Below are 25108 nucleotides of genomic sequence, written 5' to 3' on the forward strand. Positions count from 1 at the left end.
ATTCATAGGTATGCCCACTCAGTCTCTCCGTCCTACTGGCGACCTTCTTCTGTCTGCTTCTCGTACCCCTACTGCAAATTCACGCCTGCATGACTTCTCACGGGCGGCTCCTTTCCTTTGGAACAGCCTGCCTACTCCTGTCAGACTCTCCCCTAATCTTCAATCCTTTAAGAAGTCCCTCAAACCACATCTTTTCAGGATTACTTATGGCCTCCAAGAGTAACTTCTCTCTCTCAAACCTTCCTCTTGCTCTCTCCTAAAGGGCCAAACTCCACTCTCACCTCCAGTTCTGCTACTTTCCCACCATGTCTATTTTCTGTCTTCCTCAATACCCTTCCTATTGTGTTTTTATACCCCACCTCTTCTAGACTGTAAGTTTGTTTGAGCAGGTCCTCAGCTACCTATTGTTCCTGTTACATTTTATTATTGTCTCATTTGGTAAATTCCCCTCTTATTGTAAAGCGCTGTGGAATAAGCTGGCGCTATATGAATACCAATAATAATAATATTAATATTAATAGATATACTGTATATTCTTTGTTAAACTAATTTGCATGTGCCCACCCAGAATCCTTTGCGGTAGTAACATCACTACAAACTTGTGATTTCTGTGGGAAAAGCAAGTCTTATGGCTTGACTGGTGTGCAGGTTTTTGTTTAACATTAACTATCCACAGACTTCAGGTGGAAGGGGTTTTCAATCACATTTTTTCCCCACCATATATATATATATCTCAATCTATTTCTATATCTCAATTACTGGATATACTGATGTTGATGACTGCTAGAGTTATGATTGTTCCACTCCTAAAACGTTCCTCAGGATTCCATTTCACACACAACTCACAAAGTGTTTACTGGACATCTGATTGAGGAGGCAACATGTGCCTCACCTGACTCTTTTTCCTGTTTTTTTTTTTTTTAAAAGCAAAGCATTCCAGTACATGTAAAGAAAGACGGATGAAATGCAGGCACATGTAGCACATCGTATTGTTATAGTGTAATTTAGAAATAAACAAAGATGTTTAAATGTCTATCTGTTCCTGTCCAAATTTGAGATAATTATATTGCGTATACGCAGAAGTAATTCAGACTGACACACGGAGTTCAGGTTAAAATAACTTCGAGGAAATTTATTGGCAAGTGAGTCAAGAGCGGGCTCGCAGGCCCTTTTAAGGGGAATTTTGCATCATCATTGATTATCGAGATATCAGTAAATAAACATCATTAATTGGATTAATTGTTAAGTGTCTGTCAGTGTCCACCCATCAATATGATTAATTGGCTCAAAAACTAAGTGGTTAGCTAGGTGTCCTCCCACCGAGAGGTGGTATTGTTCTGGACACGGGTGTGGACGGATGGCTCAAGCGCCATCTTTCCCAGCATGAGGTTTACTCGGTGGAAAGGGGGGCTTGGGCGTCATTTTACGTAGTTAGTGATGTCAGTCTCGTGGTCAGGTGCAAGGTTCTTTTATGAATAGAACATTTCATTAGTACAGTGTTCTCATGGCCTTCAGATTATACTATGTTGCAAATTACAGGAGATTCAGCAATTCCGGGGTTAGTCATGTCTTTATAGAAAATACAGTCTCTGTTCATTGTATTAAATGTTGCTGGGAAATTCTGTCATGTAATGTAGTTTAAAATGGAGGATCTGTCAGGTAATGTGGACAAAATGGAGGGTCTGTCACAGTGTGAGGGTTAAAAATTGAGTTAGTACAATAATTCAATACAGGTTCAATAAAGATTTTTAATAATTCTACATCAGTATGACTGGAGATTCAGTTCAGAGACAGTTACAGGGACAGTTCCATCTCTTCTTTGATCTGGTAGCTAAATAATCGTAGTTTGTGTTTATGTCCACAATGGATCACAAGTGGCATGCAAATATTTGTGAAGGAATAGCTGTGGGCATGTCCGCTCCCTATTACTGCACATTTCACAGAACTGACACTGCATTTCTAGACTCGGTCATCTATAATGTTAAATGGTCTAGCCCAGAGGTTCCCAAACCTTTAAGGTTCAAGGCACCCTTAATATTTCAGTATTTTTTCCACGACAACTCAAGTAAAAATTTCTAGGTTGTAAATCTGTACAGCGCTACGGCAGTGTTGGTGTTTGAAAGGCTGCTTGTATATAGTTTTTGTGTTTTAATACAGGGGTGTGTTTGTATGTAATGTTTGCGTTTGATTGCAGGGGTGTGTCTGAGTCTGAATGTTCACTTTTAAATGCAGATGTACATTTGTGTGAAGTATTTGTGTTTGAGTGAAGGGATGTTTGTTTATATATTTTTTGGGTTTGAATGCAGGAGTGTGTTGTACTGGTGTTTGACTGCTTTGACACACACACACACACGTACACGTACACCGACATATACACACATGCACCCTGACACACACAAACATTGATACATGCACACACCATAACACAGATACACACACTGACATATAAACACAGACACAGAAGTGTGTGTGTGTGTGTGTGTGTGTATATATATATATATATATATCCATACACACACTCAAACTCATACACATATTGACAAATGGATAAACGTGTTCTAGCATGTAGTCGTAGTACTTCCTTACATGCTTCATGTCACGTCTTCTCGGTCCCTACACGCGGTAACTACCCGGATAGCGTGTATTTACTGGGCTCCAGGGATTCCTCATTCTTTAACAGCTCCCAGCTATACTATCCACAGCAAGCAGAACCATCCCTCCTTTCTTAACCATGTTAAATATTTTTTAGTAAGTTATCATGTTCTCTGCAGAGCCCGACACACGGGAAAAACTGCTCTTTCAGAAGTTATTGATTTAAGGTTGGTAAGAGCTTTCACTGTTATGGAAAAATAACTATTTGTGCAGATGGTTTATAGTGATAGATCTATTATGCTGCGATTAGAAGATAAATGACCGATCTCTGCCATCTTCCATGTCCCTCGAAAATTGAAATAAGAAGGGGAATATCATTTGGGCTGTATGATGAGGGCAGGTTCCAGCATCCCATCAATCACAAAGCAATGCACTACATGCGATGGCCCAGCAGCCTCCGAGCCCCCTCCCCCCCCCCCCCCCGGCATTAATTAGAATTCATGACAAAATTGATGCAAGGAAGCATTTTTGTACCCCTCATATTTTTAGAGAGAATTTATTGTTATTAGAGATCCATTTGCTTAGTGTGATTTTTTTCATTACCAGCTTGTCAACTACCATAGATAATCTGGACAAAATATGAACTCCTTAGATTGAGTGTCACTTTTGTTGATGGTTCGTGTAGTTTACCTTGGAGTGTAGCTAATAGCTCAAGTTCATAGCAACAGCACAGAAAAACATGGCAACTGTTACAAGACAAATGAACCGTGTTTATTTCTTTAATATATAAAATACATAAATGGAAAGGCTGGATTTGAATTTGATGAGCTCATTGGCCGTTTTGTTGGAGTGATTTATTTTTATATTGCATATATATATTATTTTCTTCTTTTTCCACTTCTACAAAATGCTGCTGTTAACGCGGCCAGATGGAAATTAACTGACTGTTTTTTACAAAGAGATATTTTTTGCTTTGAAATTCCTGGTGAGTCATTTTGTTTTAATTCAAGGCAGTTTTCTGCTGTATTGAACATTTAATAAACGGGGATGTTCATCTATTCCTTATTACTTTGAATATTTGTTTTAAACGTAGCAGGGACAAGTTGCCCAAAGACCGCCGGATCACCATTAACATTATTATATATTATATTTATTTAAACGATTTAAAGGTTCAGGTTTTGAATGTTTTTTTTTTTTCCCCTTAGTGTAATGTGCTAATGGGCTGGCTGCTGCATTTAACAGTTGGCAGCCAAATTAATTTATAATAACCTAGAGTAAGTGAAGTTTCTTATCATTGGGAATAAGAGAGTTCTAATATGAAATAGATTTTTGTTTGCGTGCGTTGTATTACTAGGAAAGAATTGAGTACTTTATTATATTTCAAATAAATGAAAAAATTGAACGTCAAAATGTTGATTTGTGTAGAGCCCCGAACAGGTTTTCAAATTAGAGAGACGGAAATAGAATTTACATACTAATCTAAATCCTGACTCGTATTTGCTGCTGTAGATTTCTCATCTTTTTCCATTTTTTGCTTTTAACTTTCTATGTTTATAGAGTTTTACAGTCTAATTTGAGTGCTTGACTCATGAAAGGTTACACTGCATTGAAAATACAAAGAAAGTCTAAATTGAAAAACTAGTCCCCTTGCTTGACAATTCTGTGTGTCTACAGATGATTCCCAGACCAGTGTGGCAGGAGACCCTTCCTGCTGGTTGTTCTCCTGCTCTCCTCCATAGCATGTACAGTAAAAGTGAAGAAACAAATGTTACAGTGCCTCCAAAACAGGTCCACTGGAGGTGGTAATGGGGGACGGATAGTATAACACTCACAAATCTGGGACATCGTGGCCATGACCAAACTGGAGAGCAGACCTATAACTTCAGTAAAGGCAATACAATATATAGTATATCTTTATGATGAATTATATATTTATTCCTTAAAACGATATTAGCACTCCAAATAAACCTGTCCTTACACCGTTAGATTAAGAAAGAGCTGGGTACGTTTCACCATTTATCAATGGCTGGCCATATGGTTTCTGAGAGTAATGGGATTTACAATCCAAAATGTATTGCAGAGTGCCGAGCAAGACGAGCGCAGGCTGCTGAATATACTCCGACTTTGAAGACTTTCAAGCTTTAAATTAGGGATTTGCTTTTTTGTAGTTGCAGTGCAGTCAGGCTCATATTCTGACTTCTAACCTGCGTAGAGGAGTAAGTGGAACTGCATACAGGACTCATAAGATCTGTACAAGTTACTATTGTTTTGGCTTAAATCTGAATCTGGTTTACAGCTCTACATCCAGTGTGATTCCTTATTAGAACTCATTGTTTGTCTTGCTTGACCTATTGTACAGTGTTGTGTAATATGTTGGCGCTATATAAGTAATTGTAATTAATTGTGAATTTTGCACCCACTGGCCACTCAAGTCATATTCACTGCACCCAGACTAGTAGCCATTCCTTTGTAATAACTTGATTTAACCATCCACCTTAGTGTTCCGTATTACATCTCAACCACTGTGCACTGACATTTCATGTAACTATAGAGTTAGTGCTCTTCAGTCAAGCCACATACTTGTGTGCAGCTCTGTAAGAACGTGTCACAAGACCTTTCTTCTGTAGGCTGTGATAATCGGGCCTCCAGCAAAGCTGCAGTTTTACAATGGAAACATACTGATTTTACACGACATCCGCAAATCAAACTATATGTTGAAATATGGATTACTGAGCCAAGTTGAGCTTTTATGGCACTGAAATTCATGGTTGTATTATTACCCTTCATGAAAGTGTAGCTCTTACCCTCTGAGTATCTCCTGTCTTTTAAGGATCTACAAATAAACCAGAATGAATTTCTTTTTGAGCGGTTATTTGTCTATAAATGTATAGCTTGCCTTTTCATCCACTCAAACTGATTGCGATGTAGAAGGGGCAGCCTGTTTCAGAGACTTTGGCTCTGTAATCAATGCATAAACATGTTATTAATTTCTAGTCTTGACAACTTTTGCTATCTGATTTATGTGTCGATAGGGATTATCCTTAATGTTTTTGTTTTCTGAAGTAACTTTTACCATTTTTATGCTTTGTTTTTTTGTTTTGTTTTTTTCTTTGCTGTCGTGCATATGACAGAAAAGCGAATTATCTTAAGACGTCCAATGTATTTTATTTAGTTCTTACAAATAATCAATTCCTTGGTTTGTAGAATGAGTTGTCTTCATGCTGGGACCAGCAGGCTCCACTATGTTGACAGGGTTGGAGTCAATAAATGCAACTTCACGCTTATACTGATTGGTAATTCATAAAATCCCCAACGGACCAGCAGCTTGCTTAGCATAATAGCAAGTCTATATTCCGAGCAGTTTTCTTTGATTGTAATGTTGGGTGCATATTAATAAACCAAATGTTGGCCAAATACGAGATGGGAAAAAAAGCTCTAAAAATATTAATATCTGTGCAAATAACATTTTCCAGAAAGGAAATTCAATAAATTGTGTTTTCATTCAATTACGATTTAAAGTCATTTGGGAAATTGGAGGTACTTACACGTAATCCTATGTGCAATCATCAAATGTTACATTCGTTTTCCTGGGGAATCTTTTATCGTATTGTGCATCAAAGGGCACAGATACATATTGACTTTGCTTATGTTTGGCTTTGGCAGTGTCTCGTGTGGATAGCCTGTGATTGCACAGATGTCCACTGGAATTAAAGAGGAGAGTTTTCTGAGACTGTGTACTAAGGCAATATGTATTTTAAGACAGTCCTTATAAGCAACTACTGCTTGCAGATTATAATATAACACTATGCGGGTTATTCGCTAAAGTGTTAATTGCTCGGAAATGTCAAACTGAATCTCAAATTTTAGCCCAAAAAGCTGAATTGGATATTTTTTTTTAATTTTTTTTTAAATCCGCCAACTTCTCCTGTTCCTGGTAGTTTAGCTCAGTTGAACTAAACTCAAGAGGCTGCAATTGCACAGAGCACCTCCCTTGCACAGACTTCTCATTGAGCTGCATTGGGAAGTTTGTGATTGGACAGCCACAGAAAGTCTGGGTGGGGTTACAATGGGAAGGCTTGCAAAGGCTGCAGACGAGATCTGCATCTTTTGTAGGCTGTTTGTAGATATACAAAATGCATGCATGTCTTAGCTGACAAATTCTGGAGTATCCAGAATGAAGATATTACAATTAAGAGATTCTGAAGATCATATAACGAGCCAGAAGACTCCAGAACACGGAAATGGCATTATTTTAGAATTTAGGAATCCAGCCAAAGGTGGCTATATATGTATTAAATTGTATTTTTAATTATCTCCATAATGAATTTGGGAAGGTCAGTTCCAGCCTCATGGTCAATTTACAATCCTAATGCTGCTCTGTGTGCTTTCTCTTTTCTGTCTAGCTTGTAGCGGGAAGTGTTGTGATGGCCTTTGAAGTAGTGTGCCCAGACAGAATTGATTTAATCCACAAGAACTTCCGGAAGCTCTGCAACTTGCTGATGGATGTGGAGGAGTGGGGCCAAGTCGTGATAATCCACATGCTCACTCGATATGCCCGTACGCAGTTTGCTAACCCATGGTTGGAGGTGAGTGGAATTTAGTGACAGTTCTGCACAAATTATTGCTCTACATCTGACAAACTCGGCAATATTTATGTAGGGGAACTGATGATTCAACAACAACAACAGTTAGCCATCCTGCTAACTCCCACGAGGTCTATAAGTAGTTCTCTTTTTCCTCTATGTCAAATGATGTGGAATATTTGCTTTAAATTATTATCTCAATGCTCAATGACAAGCAAACTTTCAGATTACATTTAAATTCTGTCTTCTTCAAATATATTCCAAGAAAAAGCTTCATGCATCTTTCATGCTGTACAGAACGTTATTCCGATATGTTGGTTTAATAAAAGCGATGCTGCAGGTTGGATTTGCATACTGTATTTTTGTTTTCAGTTTGACACACACTCACTCACTGACACACTCACTGGCACACAATCCTACACTTACTGGCACGCACACATTCACTGACACCCATTCTCACTAATGAGATTTGAAACACACACTCATTGACAGACACACACAAACTGATTTGACACACACACATATTTACTGACAAAAACACACTCACTAATGGACACATACACATTCTCTCACACACTCTCCTTTAACCTTTGGGAGAGTTGCAATGGATCCTTTTCCCTGGGGTACAATGTGCGGATTTTGTAATATTTGTGCCCTTCCAGCACTGCTCTCTTATGCGCTGTTTAGCGATGCCATGGCCTGTGTGGCGTCACATCCTGGCATCACCGCAGGAGGGAGCAGTGCTAGATAATACAGCTCCCTCACTGCCTCTGCCTCCATTCTCCCAAGGTGGCCAGCTGGGCAACCTTTTGGTGTACCCCTGCCTCTGGTGCGCGTACCTTCTGGTGTACGTTTACCACGGGTTGAGAATCTCGTCCCTATGCTATGTTCTGCTTTAGTTTGTAGCAAATTGAAAATTATCTGAAAATCTTTTTAGAATCTGATAGTATTTTATTTACAGCCAATACATTGCTCTCTTTAATGAAGTCCCCTAACGTGACATCTTTAGTAGCAAAAGAGATTTTTAATTTGGCTTATTTGTATCATTATGGGCCTGGGTTATGTCGGTTTATATGTAAATGTAGGATTTAAAGAACAATTAAGTGTTGACAAAGTAGATTGCCGGCTTGTCAATTTCAGCGAGTTTTCTGTAATTTTTTCCAAAGTGACATAGTTTGTGATAAATTGTGGATGCCAAGTCACAGCAGATTATCCAGCACACTAGCAATTCATAGCGCTGTCACGGAGAAGACCAATCGACTTTAAATTTACATATTAATGAGAAGATTTGTTAAGAGGATGCTTGACGACAGAAAATAACAGCACGTTTATAGGGCACAACATTTCGCAAATAGAGCTGATGCAGGGAAATGGAAATTAAACCTTTTTATGTTAATGAAGTCAACAGATTAGTCCAAAGAACATTATCGGTTTTCCTTGTGTAGGGAAATCTACCTAGCTGATGGCACTTCCTTTTGTGTCAGGCTCACAAATAGCCTTCCAGACTAACAGCTTCACCTCCCAGGTGATTTCGGCTTTCTCCCTGAATTGATATTGATGGTGTGTTGATTTCTAAATAACTTGGATGTAAGCGCAAAAAGAACAATTTCTTTGTCGTGAATAATGGCTTTAACATTGCCGTTAATCATTTCTAGCTTTCGGGTTTGAAATCGGCATACCATTTCAAAACTAAATACATAATATTATAATTCATCTAAAAATAAAAATAAATAAATAAAAATCAATTTATATATAATTTCTATTATGACATTTTTTAAAACCTTTTGTGAATTTACTTTAGAAATACGGGGAAGATGCCAATCGATCAAGTTCTGACAAACTATGCAAACAAAATGTGTTTTGGTACAGGTCAAATACATTTTCTAATTTTGCATAGCACCCTTTTAAACAATGAAGAAAATACAATCTGAGACCATTGATATAGTATATGTAGTAATATTTGTAAGCTGTTATAGATGCAGTTAATCAATTTAGTGTTGTATAATATTTTCAATGAATCTTTAATACTCTCTCCTTCACCCACCTCAAGCCACCCCTCAAACTGACCTTCCAGCATATAGCCTTGCATGATACTTTACCGACAAGATTGAACAGTTAAGGAAGAATTCTCTCCCCTTTGCTCGTCCCTCTCGCAACCACACATATGGACCATACCTTCCCTACCCTACAGGCCTTCTCCCAGCTACAGAACATGAGGTGGCTATGCTTCTCCTCTCATCTCCTCCCACCACCTGTCTGCTTGATCGAGTACTATCCCACATTATCAGATCTCTCTCCCCTTGTCTTGTACCGTCCTTAACACACATCCTAAACTGCTCTCTATCATCTGGTGTTGTCTCCGCTCCCTTTTAGCACGCTTCTGTCATACCCATCCTACAAAAGCCATCCCTAGACCCATCTTCCCATTCCAACTATCGTTCCACAACCCTGCTTCCTTTTTTCTCAAAACTTCTAGAAAGACTTGTCTTTACTCGTATGTCTCACTTCCTAAATTCCAACTCCCTCCTCCATCCTCTTCAATCTGGCTTTCGCCCCTCCACTCTACTGAGACTGCTTTTATTAAAGTTACAAATTACCTAATCACCGCTAAATCCAAAAGCCACTACTTAATACCAATTCTTCTTGACCACTCTGCTGCCTTTGACACAGTTGATCATGTCCTCCGGAATGACGTTTTGACGTCTTGAGGAAGACCCGAACGGGTCGATACGTCGATCAGTTATTTTTGATACTTTGTTCCAAGAAACACCATTGAATTTATGGAAAGACCTGTGAGTGCACCCTTTTTCTAATATTATATATATATATTTATATTCTCATAACTCTTCAATCCCTCGGTCTCTGTGACACTTTCCTCTTGTGGTTCTCCTCCTATCTCTCTCAACGTTCGTTCAGTGTCTCCTTTTGCAAATACACCTCCTCCTCTTGCCCTGTCTTGGGTCCCACTGGCCTGAGAGTCTGAGGGTTCTGCACAGTATCTGGCTATTCCTATTCCACTCTTCTGGACATCGATATCAGATGTCCCACCCGGAATCTTATGAAGCCACTTGTAAATTAGTTTAATAATGGTAATTCACAGTGAATTACTGTACATAACCTTGAAATAATTGCAACTCCTTGGGATTTTTTAAAATCTTTTTGTTCTAAAAATGCATGGCTTTACGTTGTCTTCATTTAGTGACCCAAGCCTTTTCTTTCCATCCACTAGTAATGCCTTATGAAAGGGTCTCCTGTTCTGTTATCCCATAATACCGGGCCTCATTTATGACCTTTACCTTTATGACCTTTACTGGTTTGGTGAAATGCACAAGGTTTACTAACTTAATACTCAAAAGCCCACAGATTACAGTTAAAATGTATATTTTACGTGCAAATCTTAAATATGTACCCAAGGCTTTAGAAATATGAGGGATTTAGGCTGGGAAATAGTTTGCAGGCAGTGAAGAGGTTAATAACATTTCAAAAGGTGTGATGTCACCTGAAGTAGACACCGAAACAATGGCATGTCTTTGTTGCATGGCAATAAGGAATGGGTGATTAATATGCTTTACTTTTTTAAAGGAATACAAGACCAGGTATTACATAAACTCATTTTTTTTCTTTATTATTTCAAGTAGAATTCCATTCTTTTTTTAAATCGGAAAAAAATGTATATATTCACTGTGTATTTTTCTGTTTCGGTTATGTGATAGTAATTGGATTAGGGATTTGCTAAATCTTGATTGACAATAGAATTGGATTTGTTTGTAGAACGGTTAAAGAAACAGCCTAGACTGGAATCAATAATTACCTGCTCAGACCAGGAAGTGATCAGCCAATTAGAATGCCTCAACAATGTTCTATGGCACTTTTCGAAGTGCCTGTAAATATATACACAAAACGTAAAAATGTGGGGGGAAAAAAGTCCAAGGAATGTATTTTTGCCAAACGTTATGTATTGCATGAAGGTTGTGCAGGTGCATATTGTGTCCCTTTAACTTGGATAAAGGGGAATATGAGAAAAATTAAGCATACTGGAAAGTAATTCCGAAATTAAAGCTACAAATCGAATGAGTGTGCTCTCTACCTTACCAATAACTTTATTAAAACTTAGAAACCCACACAGACAATGTTGGCAGTTATAATGTGCCAGATCAATTGGTGAGTTTGTGGTGTTTGTTCTCACGTTTAGCACTTATGTTTAAATACACGTGTGCGTATATATGTATGTATATATTTATTCCAAATTTGCTAGATTTATTTTACCTGTGTCGGCAACTCTCCTTAAACTAAACTGAGTGTTTATCGTGAGTTGTAAGGCTTATTGTGAGTACTGCCATAAAGTATCATAATCCCAACTATCTGTAAGAAATCCAAACTGCACATGTGGAAGAGAGTACAATACTGAGGTTTATTGTGGGACCAGCGAGACCCTGGGATTGTCTATAGATCAATGCCTGAATCTCACAGCCGTCACTTGTGACAGCTACTGGGATTGACCAGAAGTTGAAGGCGGAGTTCCGCCTCTTGTCAACTTTTTCAACCTCAGACTTGTCCATAAGACAAAGTAGTCCCTGTTATGTCTTATGGTATCTTTGAATTGCATTGGAGTTCTGGCTGTCTTGATTAGCATTTCATAAAGAATGCTTTTCTAAAATACTGAAAAGTGTCCGAGCCGTTTTAATAGGAGCTTACACTCGGCATTCTGTCATATTAGAGGTTGTCCCTCTAAGATACGCAATTGGACAATAACAATGGGTGCATGACAAAGCAATCCACAGTTTTTGGGTACCCAGCTGATGAAGCTGAATAGTTTGCCCGCAGCAACATGCATGAACTGGGAAGGAGTGCGACATTAACCACATTTGTTTATTTTATATCTTGCAGGATGAGTTTGGAGATGATGGAATGAGAAGTCATTTTTATGAATCTGACGAAGAAAAAGATACAGACCAGCAAAAAAGGCCGTACGTCATGGACCCTGATCACAGGCTTCTTCTGAAAACTACCAAGCCACTACTTCAGAGCCGAAATGCTGCGGTAAAATTTATTATTTGCACCAAATTATTATTATATACATGGTTATAGTCTGGAGTGCTGAGCCATTGGAGGTATATATAAAAAAAAATCTTAATATAAAATGAGAATATATCCTTTCATTAACCTATTCAAAATCCAATCAGAGCAAAACAGATTTTGTTGAACAAATCGTGGTAGAACTCTACTAGATTGTAAAACAGATAACTCCCTCCCCTCCCACCCCCTATGTTGTCGGTTTGTACTAGTTATGGTGCCTTGTGTGCCCCTCTAAGAGTAGTAAACACGTTCTAAAAGACGCAATCAGCTGTAGTGGTTTTGGTGCATGCATGTGTTGTAAAATATAGAAAATGCCCTCGAGTCAAAATGGCTAAACTTGTTTGAGGAATTCCTTTCCCTCAAATGTCTGGCTTAGCATCATGGGAAAAGCCATCCTCAAACACCTGCAGTGCAATGGTAAGGTTCGCCGTTAATGTCCCTTGAGTCTTTTACATAGTACTTTATTTAAACTCCCCCTATGTTCTTATTGTCTATAGGAGTAATTGTTGAAAATCAGTCTGAAATATACTGCCAACATTCACCAATGTAGATATGTATAGGCTGACCTTTATTACAAATATATCAGACTGAAACAGCTCGTGGGATATTAATGGAGGAGGGATATGCTAGACGTTTTATGAAAAGATCTGCTTAAATCAATGGACACATTGTTTTCTCATTTCCCCAGGTTGTTATGGCTGTAGCACAGTTGTATTGGCACTTGGCACCCAAGTCTGAAACCACCATCATTGCAAAGTCACTCGTTCGCTTGCTACGTAGCTACAGGTTTGTAAAGATGAATCTGCACCTTTCAATGTACAGGTGTCGCCTTTCCAAATTCCTCCACATTAACTTACGTATCTGCCGAATTAGGCCTCATATATCCTTGCAACATGGACCCACTAATTGTTTGGTTTCGTGATCAGATAAGGGATGTGTAGAACAGTTGCTGGTGTGTATTTCATTTTGTATTCTTTTTATTAATTATACGGATATAATAATACAGATAAAATTCAAACTAGGAACTTTCCTTTTTTTCTTTCAGTTTTGCATGAAAATGGGAAATATTTACATTTCTCCCTGGATCACAACACTGATATTTCTTATTCCCATAGAACTACTATTAACCTCTGTACCCCAATCAAATACTAAAGAACCCTTTTAAAGGCATCTTTTAAATGTATCTGAACAACCTCTCTAGTCAGTGACTGCAGATCCCTGTCTTCATCTAGTAATTGTGTTACACAAGGCTCCGTGAATCATTGCTTTTATACAGATCACCCGAGGACTGAATATTGATCTATCTATATATATATATATATATATATATATAACAAGAAAAATAATCTTGCACTCCACTCACAAAGTATATTCGCCCGGTGCTTGTCCAGCAAAATACAAAAAATCAAAATAAGATAGCACTCCCAGGACTTGTAAATCAAAAGATAAAACTTAACTTTTAATTAGCTTGAAAAAATCGACGTTTCAGTCTGTTAACCACAGACTTTCATCAGGACTCCTGATGAAAGTCTGTGGTTAACAGACTGAAACGTCGATTTTTTCAAGCTAATTAAAAGTTAAGTTTTATCTTTTGATTTACAAGTCCTGGGAGTGCTATCTTATTTTGATTATATATATATATATATATATATATATATATATATATATATATGTATGTATGTATGTATATGTATGTATGTATGTATGTATGTATCAATTTTATGAAGGTTTTTTTTTTTTATCATCCTGTATTTCAAGTGACCAATATAGCTGAAACATTTTCCAGTAAAAATAGCCAGCGATTTTCCAGTGTACTACAAGAACCAAGACAGACCAGGATAGGTAGTTACCGTGGGTTCCCTCGTTGGTGTTCTACCAAGGCTTGTTGTGTTTGATAATGTAATTTAAACATGGAATCTATCTGAGAATTATGGGGCACATTCTTTAGGCCTTCATTTAATATTGTTAGATAAGGTTTTCAAACTATTTAATCATTTTTGGTAAAAGTTTAAAATGATTAATTGTTTACCACAAATAAATATATATAATACAAAACAGAATATTACCTAATTGAAATGTTTTTCATAATGTTAAATAATTGTAAAAGTTTATGCAAAAATATTAAGTCAAAACAACTTCAGCTTAATGAAGCATTTTTGGTGTATACATCATGCTCCTGCTCCATTATCTGCCATTTAGGAGTTAAATAACTTTTGTTTGTTTATGCAGCCCTAGCCACACCACTTCTGGCTGTGACTCGCACAGCCTGCATGAAAAAAAAATGGCTTCATTATCAATCAGATGTCAACTCGCTTTAGAAGTGTTTATCTTCTGCTCTGTAAATTGTACACACAGGAAGCTCCAGCAGGCTTGAGAAGGCCATTCTGTGTCCTATTGTGTTTTATACCCCACCTCCAATAGAATGTAAGCTTGTTTGAGCAGGGCCCTCTTCAACCTATCATTCCTGTAAGTTGTCTTGTAATTGTCCTATTTATAGTTAAATCCCCCCTCTCATAATATTGTAAAGCGCTACGGAATCTGTTGCAATAGTAGCAATAATAATAATAATAATAATATTAACAGCAGGAGCTAAGAAATTCCAAATCAAACAGAATTTTTCAATAAAGGAAGTTTAAATATTAGATCTCTCTTTCCATGAAATGTGTAAGGAGACTGTGTGATTAGGGCTGTGTAAACCGTGACTTAATGGCAGATAATTGAGCAGTGAGACTGCAGGTTGTTTTGGTGCCTATAGTGTCCCTTTAAATTGAGGCCTTGATGTGATACTATGTAGTTGTACTCAGCGAGAATTTATTGCTTGATCGTTCTGTATGCTAGAGACCAGGATTAGAGCAATGAATTGGTTGCCTCATATATGGTGTATGTCGGTTTACCGAAGATGGAGAAATTAAAAATTTGCAATGCGGATGTCAAATTGCATTTTCTCACCTTCATGCTAAGCACAAATAACTAAATCAGTTGGAAATTACTGTTACCATTGTGGTTGCTATTATGATTAGTTTGTGTTTAATGAAATAGTTTTATATTTCTAATGTCACCAGCTGAGAAGGCCAGCGATAATATGGAATACATGTCTACTCCACTAGGCCCTCCAATACAATTAGTTCATAAATATTGCTGTAGTCCAGAATAGATTTTAGATATTTCTTCTCCTACATATAAATTGCATTAATTCCAGCTATTTTACCCTTTGTGCTAAACAATTTAAAACCATTTAGCTACAATGTCCTATGACCTGTAATGTGAATTATTTGTGAGAGATCGTCAAGGCGTAATATTTTACCTGGTTTCATTTTGCAGGGAGGTTCAGTATATTGTCCTTCAGAACATTGCAACCATGTCTATACAGAGGAAGGTATGTCACCCTAAGATAAATGACCTATTCTGCAAGGCATTGTGATGCCCATGTGTTAATGCAATTCTTTCTCATTGACCTGATTCTAGGGGTTGTTTGAGCCGTATATGAAGAGTTTCTATGTTAGGTCCACTGATCCGACTATGATCAAAACATTAAAGGTGAGAGTTTGAGTGGGTTTCTGAATTTTCAAGTTAAACGTACATTTACCTGCAATTTACACCAATACATATCAAAAATATATCATAATTCATAATATTCAAAATATTTCAAAATCATTTATAGCTTTTGCAACAATATTAAATCAATGGCATAATTCCCATTTGCACGCAGGTAGCAAAATCTTACAAATATCTCATGTTTTATACAACAGGTCATCAGATGGCCTAGGGCAAAAAAATAAATGCATAAATATATGGCTTTGATTACATTATTGGTGATCTGGCACATGTCATAATAATTCTATAATGTACATAGTCATATGTCACTGTGTAATGGACGTTTACCCAAATAATACCTTTCCATTGAAAAGCTGAATGGCCCACTTATTAACATTCTTGGTCTGGCAGGTAATTACACAATTCAGCCTGTGGACTCCCTAATCGTCCGTACTGTACTAATCAGTATCCGTTTGCTCCAGAAAGTGTAAAATAACACAACTTGACTCTATCTGAAGGTCTGTCCCTATACTGCATCCAGGATTTCCCACAATTAGCATTTAAAGGGATACCTCAGACAAAAAGTAATCCTGTTTTACAAATATCATATCTAGAGAAAACATTATGCCAAAAAAAAAGAAATGAAAATCTAAAAAAATAAGTTTCTTGCTTGTTAAAGTTTAGGGGATCCCATTAATAACCAAAAGTTTACAAATTATAAAGTAATATTTATATTAATTTCTGTATGTAAGGGTTCCCGTGGATACGAAAAAATCGAGGATCACATTATGATCCATTTTACATTGGAAGCTTTGAAGCAGGATTTGGGGATATATACTGGCATGCAAAGGGTTTCACAAGCAAAGCGAGCAAGTGGTTCTGTAAAGTGTTCTGTGTAACATGCAGTATCTCTGAAATAAAGACAGACTGGCTCTTTAAATTGCCTTGTATAGCTGCGATATCTCTTGCTGTTCTGGAGTATTATTTGATGAAGAAAATATTGGATCAGTTGAGTACCTAAATGAAAGTACCTCTGTCTTTATTTGGGTTCTGTTGAGAAGCTTTATATTAACTAGTGTGGATTTAAAATAAAATAAAACTGCGCTTTATGTGCACCTTTGGTTAAATTGAGGAAATCTTTCAATTGAGGACTGAAATGTGATTTCCCATTTCCTGCGTATGGTTTAACCCCATTCGTGACGGATGACATACCAGGGCTATCTTGACATAGAATTTGCTTGACGAAAACAGAAACGAGATCTCTTCGAGGATAGTGGGTGATACAGCATAGTGCCTAAACAGGAAGCAGCTCAACACATAAAGTGGAATACCCTTATTTCCACGATCAATCTTAAGTACCCAAAGAATATATGGTATAAAGCAAATACCAATTAGTGGAGCGCTATATAAATGAACAAAACTGCAGGGGTTCACTTACCCCATCAATTGGGTGTAACAACACACTTAGGAATACACATTTGAAGGCACAAAAAAAAAAAAAAATAGAAAACAGAGAGATATAGTGCAGATGGTCTTGGATAGTAATTGGTGGTAAATAAATAACTAGAACCGCTCAGACCATGTGACCATCTGCACTATATCTCTCTGTTTTCTCTTTTTATATGTACCTTGTTACACCCAATTGATGGGGTAAGTGAACCCCTGCACTTTTGTTCATTTATATAGCGTTCCACTAATTGGTATATGCTATATACCATATATTCTTTGGGTACATAGTATACCATATCTGCTTACCATATCTTCCTGAAGGGTTTAACTTTTAAAAAAAAAAAAAAAAAAACATTTGACATAGTATAGTATTAGTCTCCAAAAAGAAAGCCAGCACTCAAGGACTTCAACGTGAAAAAATAGGCATTTAATCCAAGTGCAGAAAGATAAGTCCTGCGCTCACTCCCATCACTGGGCGGCTGCAAATGACTACAGTACACATCAGCCCCGATATATAGTAAAAACCAAAGAAAAACAAGTTACCTGCGCTCTCTCCTTAATCCTTTTTAAACAAATGGAGGTTTTTTTAGTTACCTCCAATGGCCATGAGAGGATGAGCCCACCTGCCAACGTCAAGGCAGACGCCCCTAGGTGGGTCCTAACACTAACCATTCACCTTGCTTCTTGAGCCTCTGGCAAAAATCTCTACTGAGACAGAAAGGGGTATTTTTTTTATATATAAAAATACATAGGGATTAAGGAGAGAGCGCAGGTAACTTGTTTTTATTTAATCCAAGTGCTCAACGTTTCAGTTCACAACTGTGAACTTTCCTCAGGACACCTTGAAACGTTGACCACTTGGATTAAATGCCTATTTTTTCACGTTGACGTCCTTGAGTGCTGGCTTTCTTTTTGGAGACTGTATTTGTGTGCAGCTGAGCACCGGGCCAAGACTTGGAGGAGAGCTGGACTGCAAAACTCCCATCGTATTGTATAGTTTTATGTATAACCGTTGATCCAAGCATCAGTCTTTACTAAATACCATATATAAACAGAACTTTCTGTTTTGCAGCTCGAAATCTTGACCAATTTGGCAACAGAATCCAACATATCGACTCTTCTTCGCGAGTTTCAGGTTTGTGCAGTCTTTCAATATCAAAGTAAAGAGAGATTTTTAATGAATAAACAGCTGAATGATTTTGCTCTAGATTTTAACTTTGTCCTTTTGCAGACATTCTGCCTTTTGGCATGATTACAGGTACATGTCATTTACCCGGTGGATTCTTGTTTTACCCATAGGCATGATTACAGGTACATGTCATTTACCCGGTGGATTCTTGTTTTACCCATAGGCATGATTGCAGGTACATGTCATTTACCCGGTGGATTCTTGTTTTACCCATAGGCATGATTGCAGGTACATGTCATTTACCCGGTGGATTCTTGTTTTACCCATAGGCATGATTACAGGTACATGTCATTTACCAGGTGGATTCTTGTTTTACCCATAGGCATGATTACAGCCCAACATGTCATTAACCCGGTGGATGCGATAGGAATCATCAAAGCCTAAGATGTTTCCCAGAGAGCAAAGTTATTAAGCAAGGGGTGGGGGTGAATACCTGTTAAGATCATAATTTTACCTTAAAGGCAATGGTGTGCCCATGGTCGCCAGAATCCTTAAGTAGTTTGTTATTGCTCAGTCTCTTCATTGGTGCCATATCAGAGATTGTGGGCAGGGGAATATCATAATACTTTTTTTTATTTATAATGGATGGAATGGACACTGAAGCAAATAGTGAGATGCTTGACTTCTGTCATCAAAAAACTTAGCATAAGTATATGGTATATTCCAGTTATTGACATTATAAGATATTCCTTAAGGTCGTGCTAGGCAAAAGTTTATGTAATATGCTCAGTATTCTCGGTGAAAACAACGAGAATGTTGGGATGGGATAACAGGTGTTCCATGTCTCCCTGGTTTGGTGGAGAATATTACTGGAAGATACAAATTCGTGGGATTTATGTAAAATTCAGGAAGGGTATCTATTAATTTTAAAGGAACACTATAGGGTCAGGAACACAAACATTTATTCCTGACACTATAGTGTTAACCCACCATTTAGGTGGCTTGCCCCTTCCCCCCACCCCCTTAAAATTAGTTAAAACTCACCTTAAATCCAGCGCCCCTGTTCCGCATCCTTGATGACATCAGAATTGCCGCCAGCAGGAAAGCATTGGATTGGCTAAAAATTGGCAAGGTGGCAGGATGGGGGCGGGGCCAAATGCCGTTTTTGCCAATCAGCACTTCTTCAAAGAGTTGCATTGAATCAATGCACCTCTATGAGGAAAATTCAGCGTCCCCATGCAGAGCATAGAGACGCTAAACGGCAGTGCTGCCTACTGTGCAGCACTGCCTTAGGAAGCATCTCCAGTGGCCATCTGAGGAGTGGCCACTTGGAGGCGTCCCTAAGGGCAATGTAAACTCTGCCTTTTCTCTTAAAAGGCAGTGTTTGCATAAAAATGCCTGAAGGCAAAGATAATACTCACCAGAACAACTACATTAAGCTGTAGTGACTTTAGTGTCCCTTTAACTTATAATGTTTATTTGTTCTTCGTATTGACCTGCTGGGGGGGCCAACCAACAAATGTTGATTTTGTTGTTGTTTTTTTTTTTTCCATTGCAAAATGTGAAAAAGATAAAGCAGGTGATGAGTGATTTTAAGAATGCTTGGGGAATCCCAGTAACGGTGTGCACCTATGTGTATGTATATCCACGTTTACTTCAGGCACACAATACCTGGTTGAGGCAGAGAACCCATTATGCTCAATATAGGGAGATATATTCAGAAAGTCCTTATCGTAGTTCGAAAGTCTAGTGGTCACATTTGAAAAACAAACATCTGGAGTACAGGCATCTTTGTAAAAACGCAAATAAACTTTTTGATGAAATTGAGAATAATTGAGGCAAAAATAGATAACAGGCTGACAAACTCTACGGGCTCCTTGCTACAGATGAATTATCAGAGATATATTCGGAATTATAAATATTAATTACAATATTGGTGGGATATACTGAGTGCTTGTTGTTATCACCACGTACGATAAAACAAGTAAATGTGTTTATTTTCAGACCTATGTGAAAAGCCAGGACAAAGCGTTTGCTGCTGCCACCATTGAGGCCATAGGGAGATGTGCAACCAATATATCTGCTGTGACCGATACATGTCTTAATGGTCTTGTATACCTTCTGTCAAATCGAGATGGTAAGTTAATCATATTATATCTTCATTGAGTAATGTGGGGATGTTGTCATTTTATTTAATTGGTCTAGTTTGTTGATACAAAGGCTTATTGTAAGTTCTAATTAAACATGCACAAAGTGAGATACATATTTCGTTTCTAAGTTGACTTATAAGAGATCGGTGATGTAATATCACTGGTGAACAGTGCAACATTTTATCCTTCTCTACAGCACAATTCAAGCTGATCATTGTTCGGAAATAAACATTATTTGCGGCTCAAGGCTCTACCCTTGACTACTGCCCCCTTGGCTTCCGGTGCCACCTATGGAGCGGTTTATTCTCAGACGCAAATAACAGAACAAGTCACACAACTTTGCTAGCCTCTCCCTGTTGCAACAATGTTTGCCCAAACTTGAGTAGGGCTTCACCAAAGTTTACTATGCCAGCATAAGGGATTTTAGGCCAAGTTAGAAAGGGACACAGCCCAAGACTGGGGAGGCACCTTTGGCATGCTAGCCTCACTGCACTGTGTTCCTGAGCTAATGTACTAACTAGTGCATGATTTACTATTAATGGTCCTGGCTATGTTGGACAAGAGATCTATGGTTGGAGTAGGATTTGCTTATTTGGTAGACTCGCTGTAGCATTCATATCAATTTAGACAGACTGGATCATATGTCACCAGTCTGTAAATTGAACATAGGAAAGCGTAGAACTGGTGTACGCATCGATTGAGGCCTAAATAACTTTTTGTTTGTTATATTATGCACATCGAGATGGATTTGCTGGAAGTAGCCTCCAGAGGGCGCTGAAAGCTGGCAAATGATCCCAAGCGTTAATTCTGCAGGTGAAAAAGAAAATGGAATTATTCAAGATGAGCACTGTTATCGTACAAGCAGATTTCTCTGATCTGTATTTTTAAACTTTGATTTAGGAGTTTTCTTAACCTCTGCGTGTTTCGAATTGTATGAAGTCACCACATTGATTATATTTTGATTGGCTAGCGTTCTTCTTGTGGACTCATAATGTTGTATGCAGCAAGACAGACTGATCACACCAAGCAAACAGTGCGAATACACAAAATATTCAATATTTCCCAAGCTGCACACTCTGGTTATATCAAGTCACCCATTTCTGTGACATTTCAAAAGTTAAAATTAACACTATGCAAAAACCCCAACAGAAAAATAAAAGTCTGCCAATGCGTAGCTTTCGGTTATGATGTGACTCTGATAAACCTACAGGAGTAGCTGCAACCTGTTGGTAGTTTGGCGTAATAAACAGTTGCCATGGAAACCAGTAGAGCGTTCCACGTTCAGAACTTTGCCCAGAGTTGCAGGCATGAGTACTTGTGCAGGAACTGGCTAGACCGCTATCCACTCCCTTATTCTTGGGGAAGCACAAACCCACCAACCGCTATCACAACCCAATAAGCCTGCTGCATCATGTAAGAGGGATCCATGTTTAGATCAATGTCTGACAATGAATACGTTTAACCCCTTGGTCACTGAAAGTTTTATTTTTTTAACTTGCCCTCATGCAGGGTATGGGATCCAATGGCAGTTTGACACGGGTTTCGTAGGTGTGAGAGTCCACCTCGAGCAGTGACATGCCTGTGCTAGCGTGTTCACCAAGGCCCTCCAACATGTATTATTAATAACTGTGTCTTATCAGATTCTCAGATTGAAATGTGGTCCAGTCTGTCTAAATGGCTGTGAATGCTACAGTCTGATTAATACATATTTATTGGAGGGATCTCCTTGTGTTGGTGCTGCCCAAATGCTAGTCTGTTCATTTTCCTTAACCCCTTAAGGACACATGACATGTGTGACATGTCATGATTCCCTTTTATTCCAGAAGGTTGGTCCTTAAGGGGTTAAGAGATAGGTGAATTTGGGTAAGCCTTGCATTGTTCATGGCGATTTTCCCCCATAAGTTAATATTTGTGTTGTATCAATGAACTCGGGTGCCAGCTATACGAAGGGGTGATTGTATGCACTACAATATTAATACATTCTCTATCAGCTGGTATTGGTTCTGTCTGCAGCCCCAGCAGCTACGTAGTAACAAATCCAGATCTGTTTATACTACCTTAGCAAAAGGCATCAGTATTATGAATAGGATATTTTATTAAAAATAAGGGCTGTCTATACAAATTAAGTAAAAATTATAAATTGGTTTTGTTCGCTAGCCTGGGATTCTGAAAATACACAGAGCGAGTGGAGTATTCAGCTAATTGACTTGTTGATCTTTTCCACCAGATGCCAGTAGAATCCCATGCATTATACATTTCTAGACTAATAACCCACTGCTAATACTGGTCTTTTCTCTTTACTTGGATCATAAATGGATCGATTTGTATGTAAGATTTTTAAAGAAACCCTTGTCATACGCAGTCTAATTTCCTAGGTGGTTTATTCACAATGTCTCTCTGTTCTGCTGTGTTAATTTTAGGATTGGCAGTTAACATATTGTGGTATCCATTCACTAAACATTTGTAGTGAATGGAAAATGGGATTGAAAAATGTTGGATAAAATAACCAAGCTGTAACTATATCAGAGAATCTTTTTCCTAAATTCCATTTTGGTATTTAATGAATAAAATCAAGAATGTATTCACTAAAGAAACCGTGCAGACCTCACTGTAGCTCGTGCCATGTGGATCCTTGTGTTTATTGCTTTATTGCTCAGAAAAAACACACTCTATTGCTGCTGTTTGGGTCAGCTCACCCTAGTTTGTAGGTAATTACCATGGTAACGAAAACGTCACACATATCAATATTCCAAATTCTGGCATTTAAGACTCATTTTTTAAATCTGGGTAAAAGGAAATAGCACATTATATCACTACTGGTTTGTTTACTTTCTTAGGTTCCAATGATAGTCAAGAGACCTTAAATCAGACATATTTGTTTTTCGTAAATGTACTTAATTGCTTAATAGTTTTCCCAAAGTTCCTCCGTGGAAGCCCTGTTCTTGACGCAACAGCTTCATCAACATCTTCCAAACGCACAAGAATAGAAAAAGGATAATCTGGTAAAAGGGTGAAAATCCAATGGGATCCTTGTGCGGTTAAATGTCCACGAAGAAATTTATAAAATATTTTTTATATCGTGTTCTACGCCATGGTGCTTTATAATGATTTTGAAGTCTTGGTTATTCGTGAGCAGACTGATTATAATCATAGAGTATGTAAACAATGGGACATTATACTGAATATCAATATTGGTGTTTTCCACGTGTTGGGAAATGAGTAGAACGTTGGAGTAGCTATTGTAGTTCTTGCAAAAGGTGCCGAGGCTAGAAGATCAAAGCATATTGAGCAAGCTGCATTTTACTTTTTTGATAGGTGCAACATAATTTTGTGTAGGTCTGAAGAGAAGGAAGTGTCCGTTGTCCAGATTTGACTAATGATAATGAGTATAGGGAGTTTTGCAGAAGACAAACTGGCGATCAGGCAATTTTAGAAATATAAGGTAAATAGTCAGTTATCCATTACTGTTATAAAGTAGGCAGGTACAGGGCCAACGAGTAGTCCCTGAGGGCAATGTTGATTTTTTTTTTTGTTTTTTTTTAAATTCGTGATCGATCACCCACCAATCCAACTCTTCTAGAATTCTGTTTTATGTGTGCTTAACCCTTCGTAGTTGAAGCACAGAGGTAATTTCTGATTCACAGCAGAAGCCCCGATGCCATGTAAGTCGCAGGAAATGACCCCCTATCATTTTCCATTCTCCATGAATTATATTGCTATATTCTCACAGCTCACCCTTACAGTGCTCCAGTAGCAGTGTTTCTGCCTATTCCTGACGCTCACGGTCTGTAATGATCACAGAGTTGCTTTAGCTCAGTCATCCTAGGTTACCAAATTCGTTGATTTATCAGTGTCTCGAAAATAATGTTACATTTGAAAAATTGGCCTTTTACCTTGTCAGTGTTTACGGTCTGCAATTTGTCTTTCTTTTTTCTTTTGTGTAGCAAAACAGTGGTACAGTCAAATAAAACAACTATATTAATCTGTTGTTTGAACCTTTAATAAGCGGCCCCCGAGAGCCAATTTGAAAGAGCAGATAGGTCAGTGATGACTGTTGGGAACCTCTATTAACAAAGTCTAGAACAGAGCCTAGAATAATGTCTGCTTGTGATGCTTTGGGCGATATTAGGGAGATATTCAGTATAGTGTACATGGGTTGATGCCCGCGGCTTGGCAACAAATGTATTCCTTAAGTAAGTACCAGGAATTTCCGTTTTGCTGCTTCCATGATTCATGCAGTTTTTTGTACCCATTTTTTACAACTACGAGGGAGCCAATGTGCTTGCCTGCTGTCTTTAGATGGGGTTTAAGTAGACTAGAGGATGGCATCGCTGTTTTATTGTTCTTGATAAGTCCTGACACTATTAAACCTGGGTATTCTCCCATTCAAAGACCGTTCTCCTGCTACCTTCGTACATTTTACCATGTCTCTGTGCCTCTGGAAGTAGGTGAGGAGATCTCTTGGTTCCTCTGGTGTCTGATACAATGGATGAAGGTTCTTCTGATGCTCCTGAAATTCTGCCTGATCTCTTGCATGAGGATATCTCTTGGTTCCTCTAGTCTTTGATAAAATAAATCCAGGGCATCTCTTGACA

At 38.1% G+C, this 25108-nt stretch overlaps 1 protein-coding gene across 3 annotated transcripts in view; it reads left to right on the forward strand.

Moving 5' to 3' along the window:
* Positions 1-25108, forward strand: part of AP3B1 (adaptor related protein complex 3 subunit beta 1) — a 206838-nt gene that overhangs the window by 54955 nt on the left and 126775 nt on the right. For all 3 annotated transcript variants that reach the window (XM_063453597.1, XM_063453598.1, XM_063453596.1), the window contains exons 7-13: positions 6996-7178; positions 12063-12215; positions 12940-13037; positions 15573-15627; positions 15717-15788; positions 18307-18369; positions 20368-20500. In XM_063453597.1, coding sequence (XP_063309667.1) covers positions 6996-7178; positions 12063-12215; positions 12940-13037; positions 15573-15627; positions 15717-15788; positions 18307-18369; positions 20368-20500 — 757 coding nt within the window. The remainder of the gene's footprint in view (positions 1-6995; positions 7179-12062; positions 12216-12939; positions 13038-15572; positions 15628-15716; positions 15789-18306; positions 18370-20367; positions 20501-25108) is intronic.

Source organism: Pelobates fuscus, chromosome 5 (genome assembly GCF_036172605.1).
Source record: "Pelobates fuscus isolate aPelFus1 chromosome 5, aPelFus1.pri, whole genome shotgun sequence".
In the NCBI taxonomy this organism is placed as follows: domain Eukaryota; kingdom Metazoa; phylum Chordata; class Amphibia; order Anura; family Pelobatidae; genus Pelobates; species Pelobates fuscus.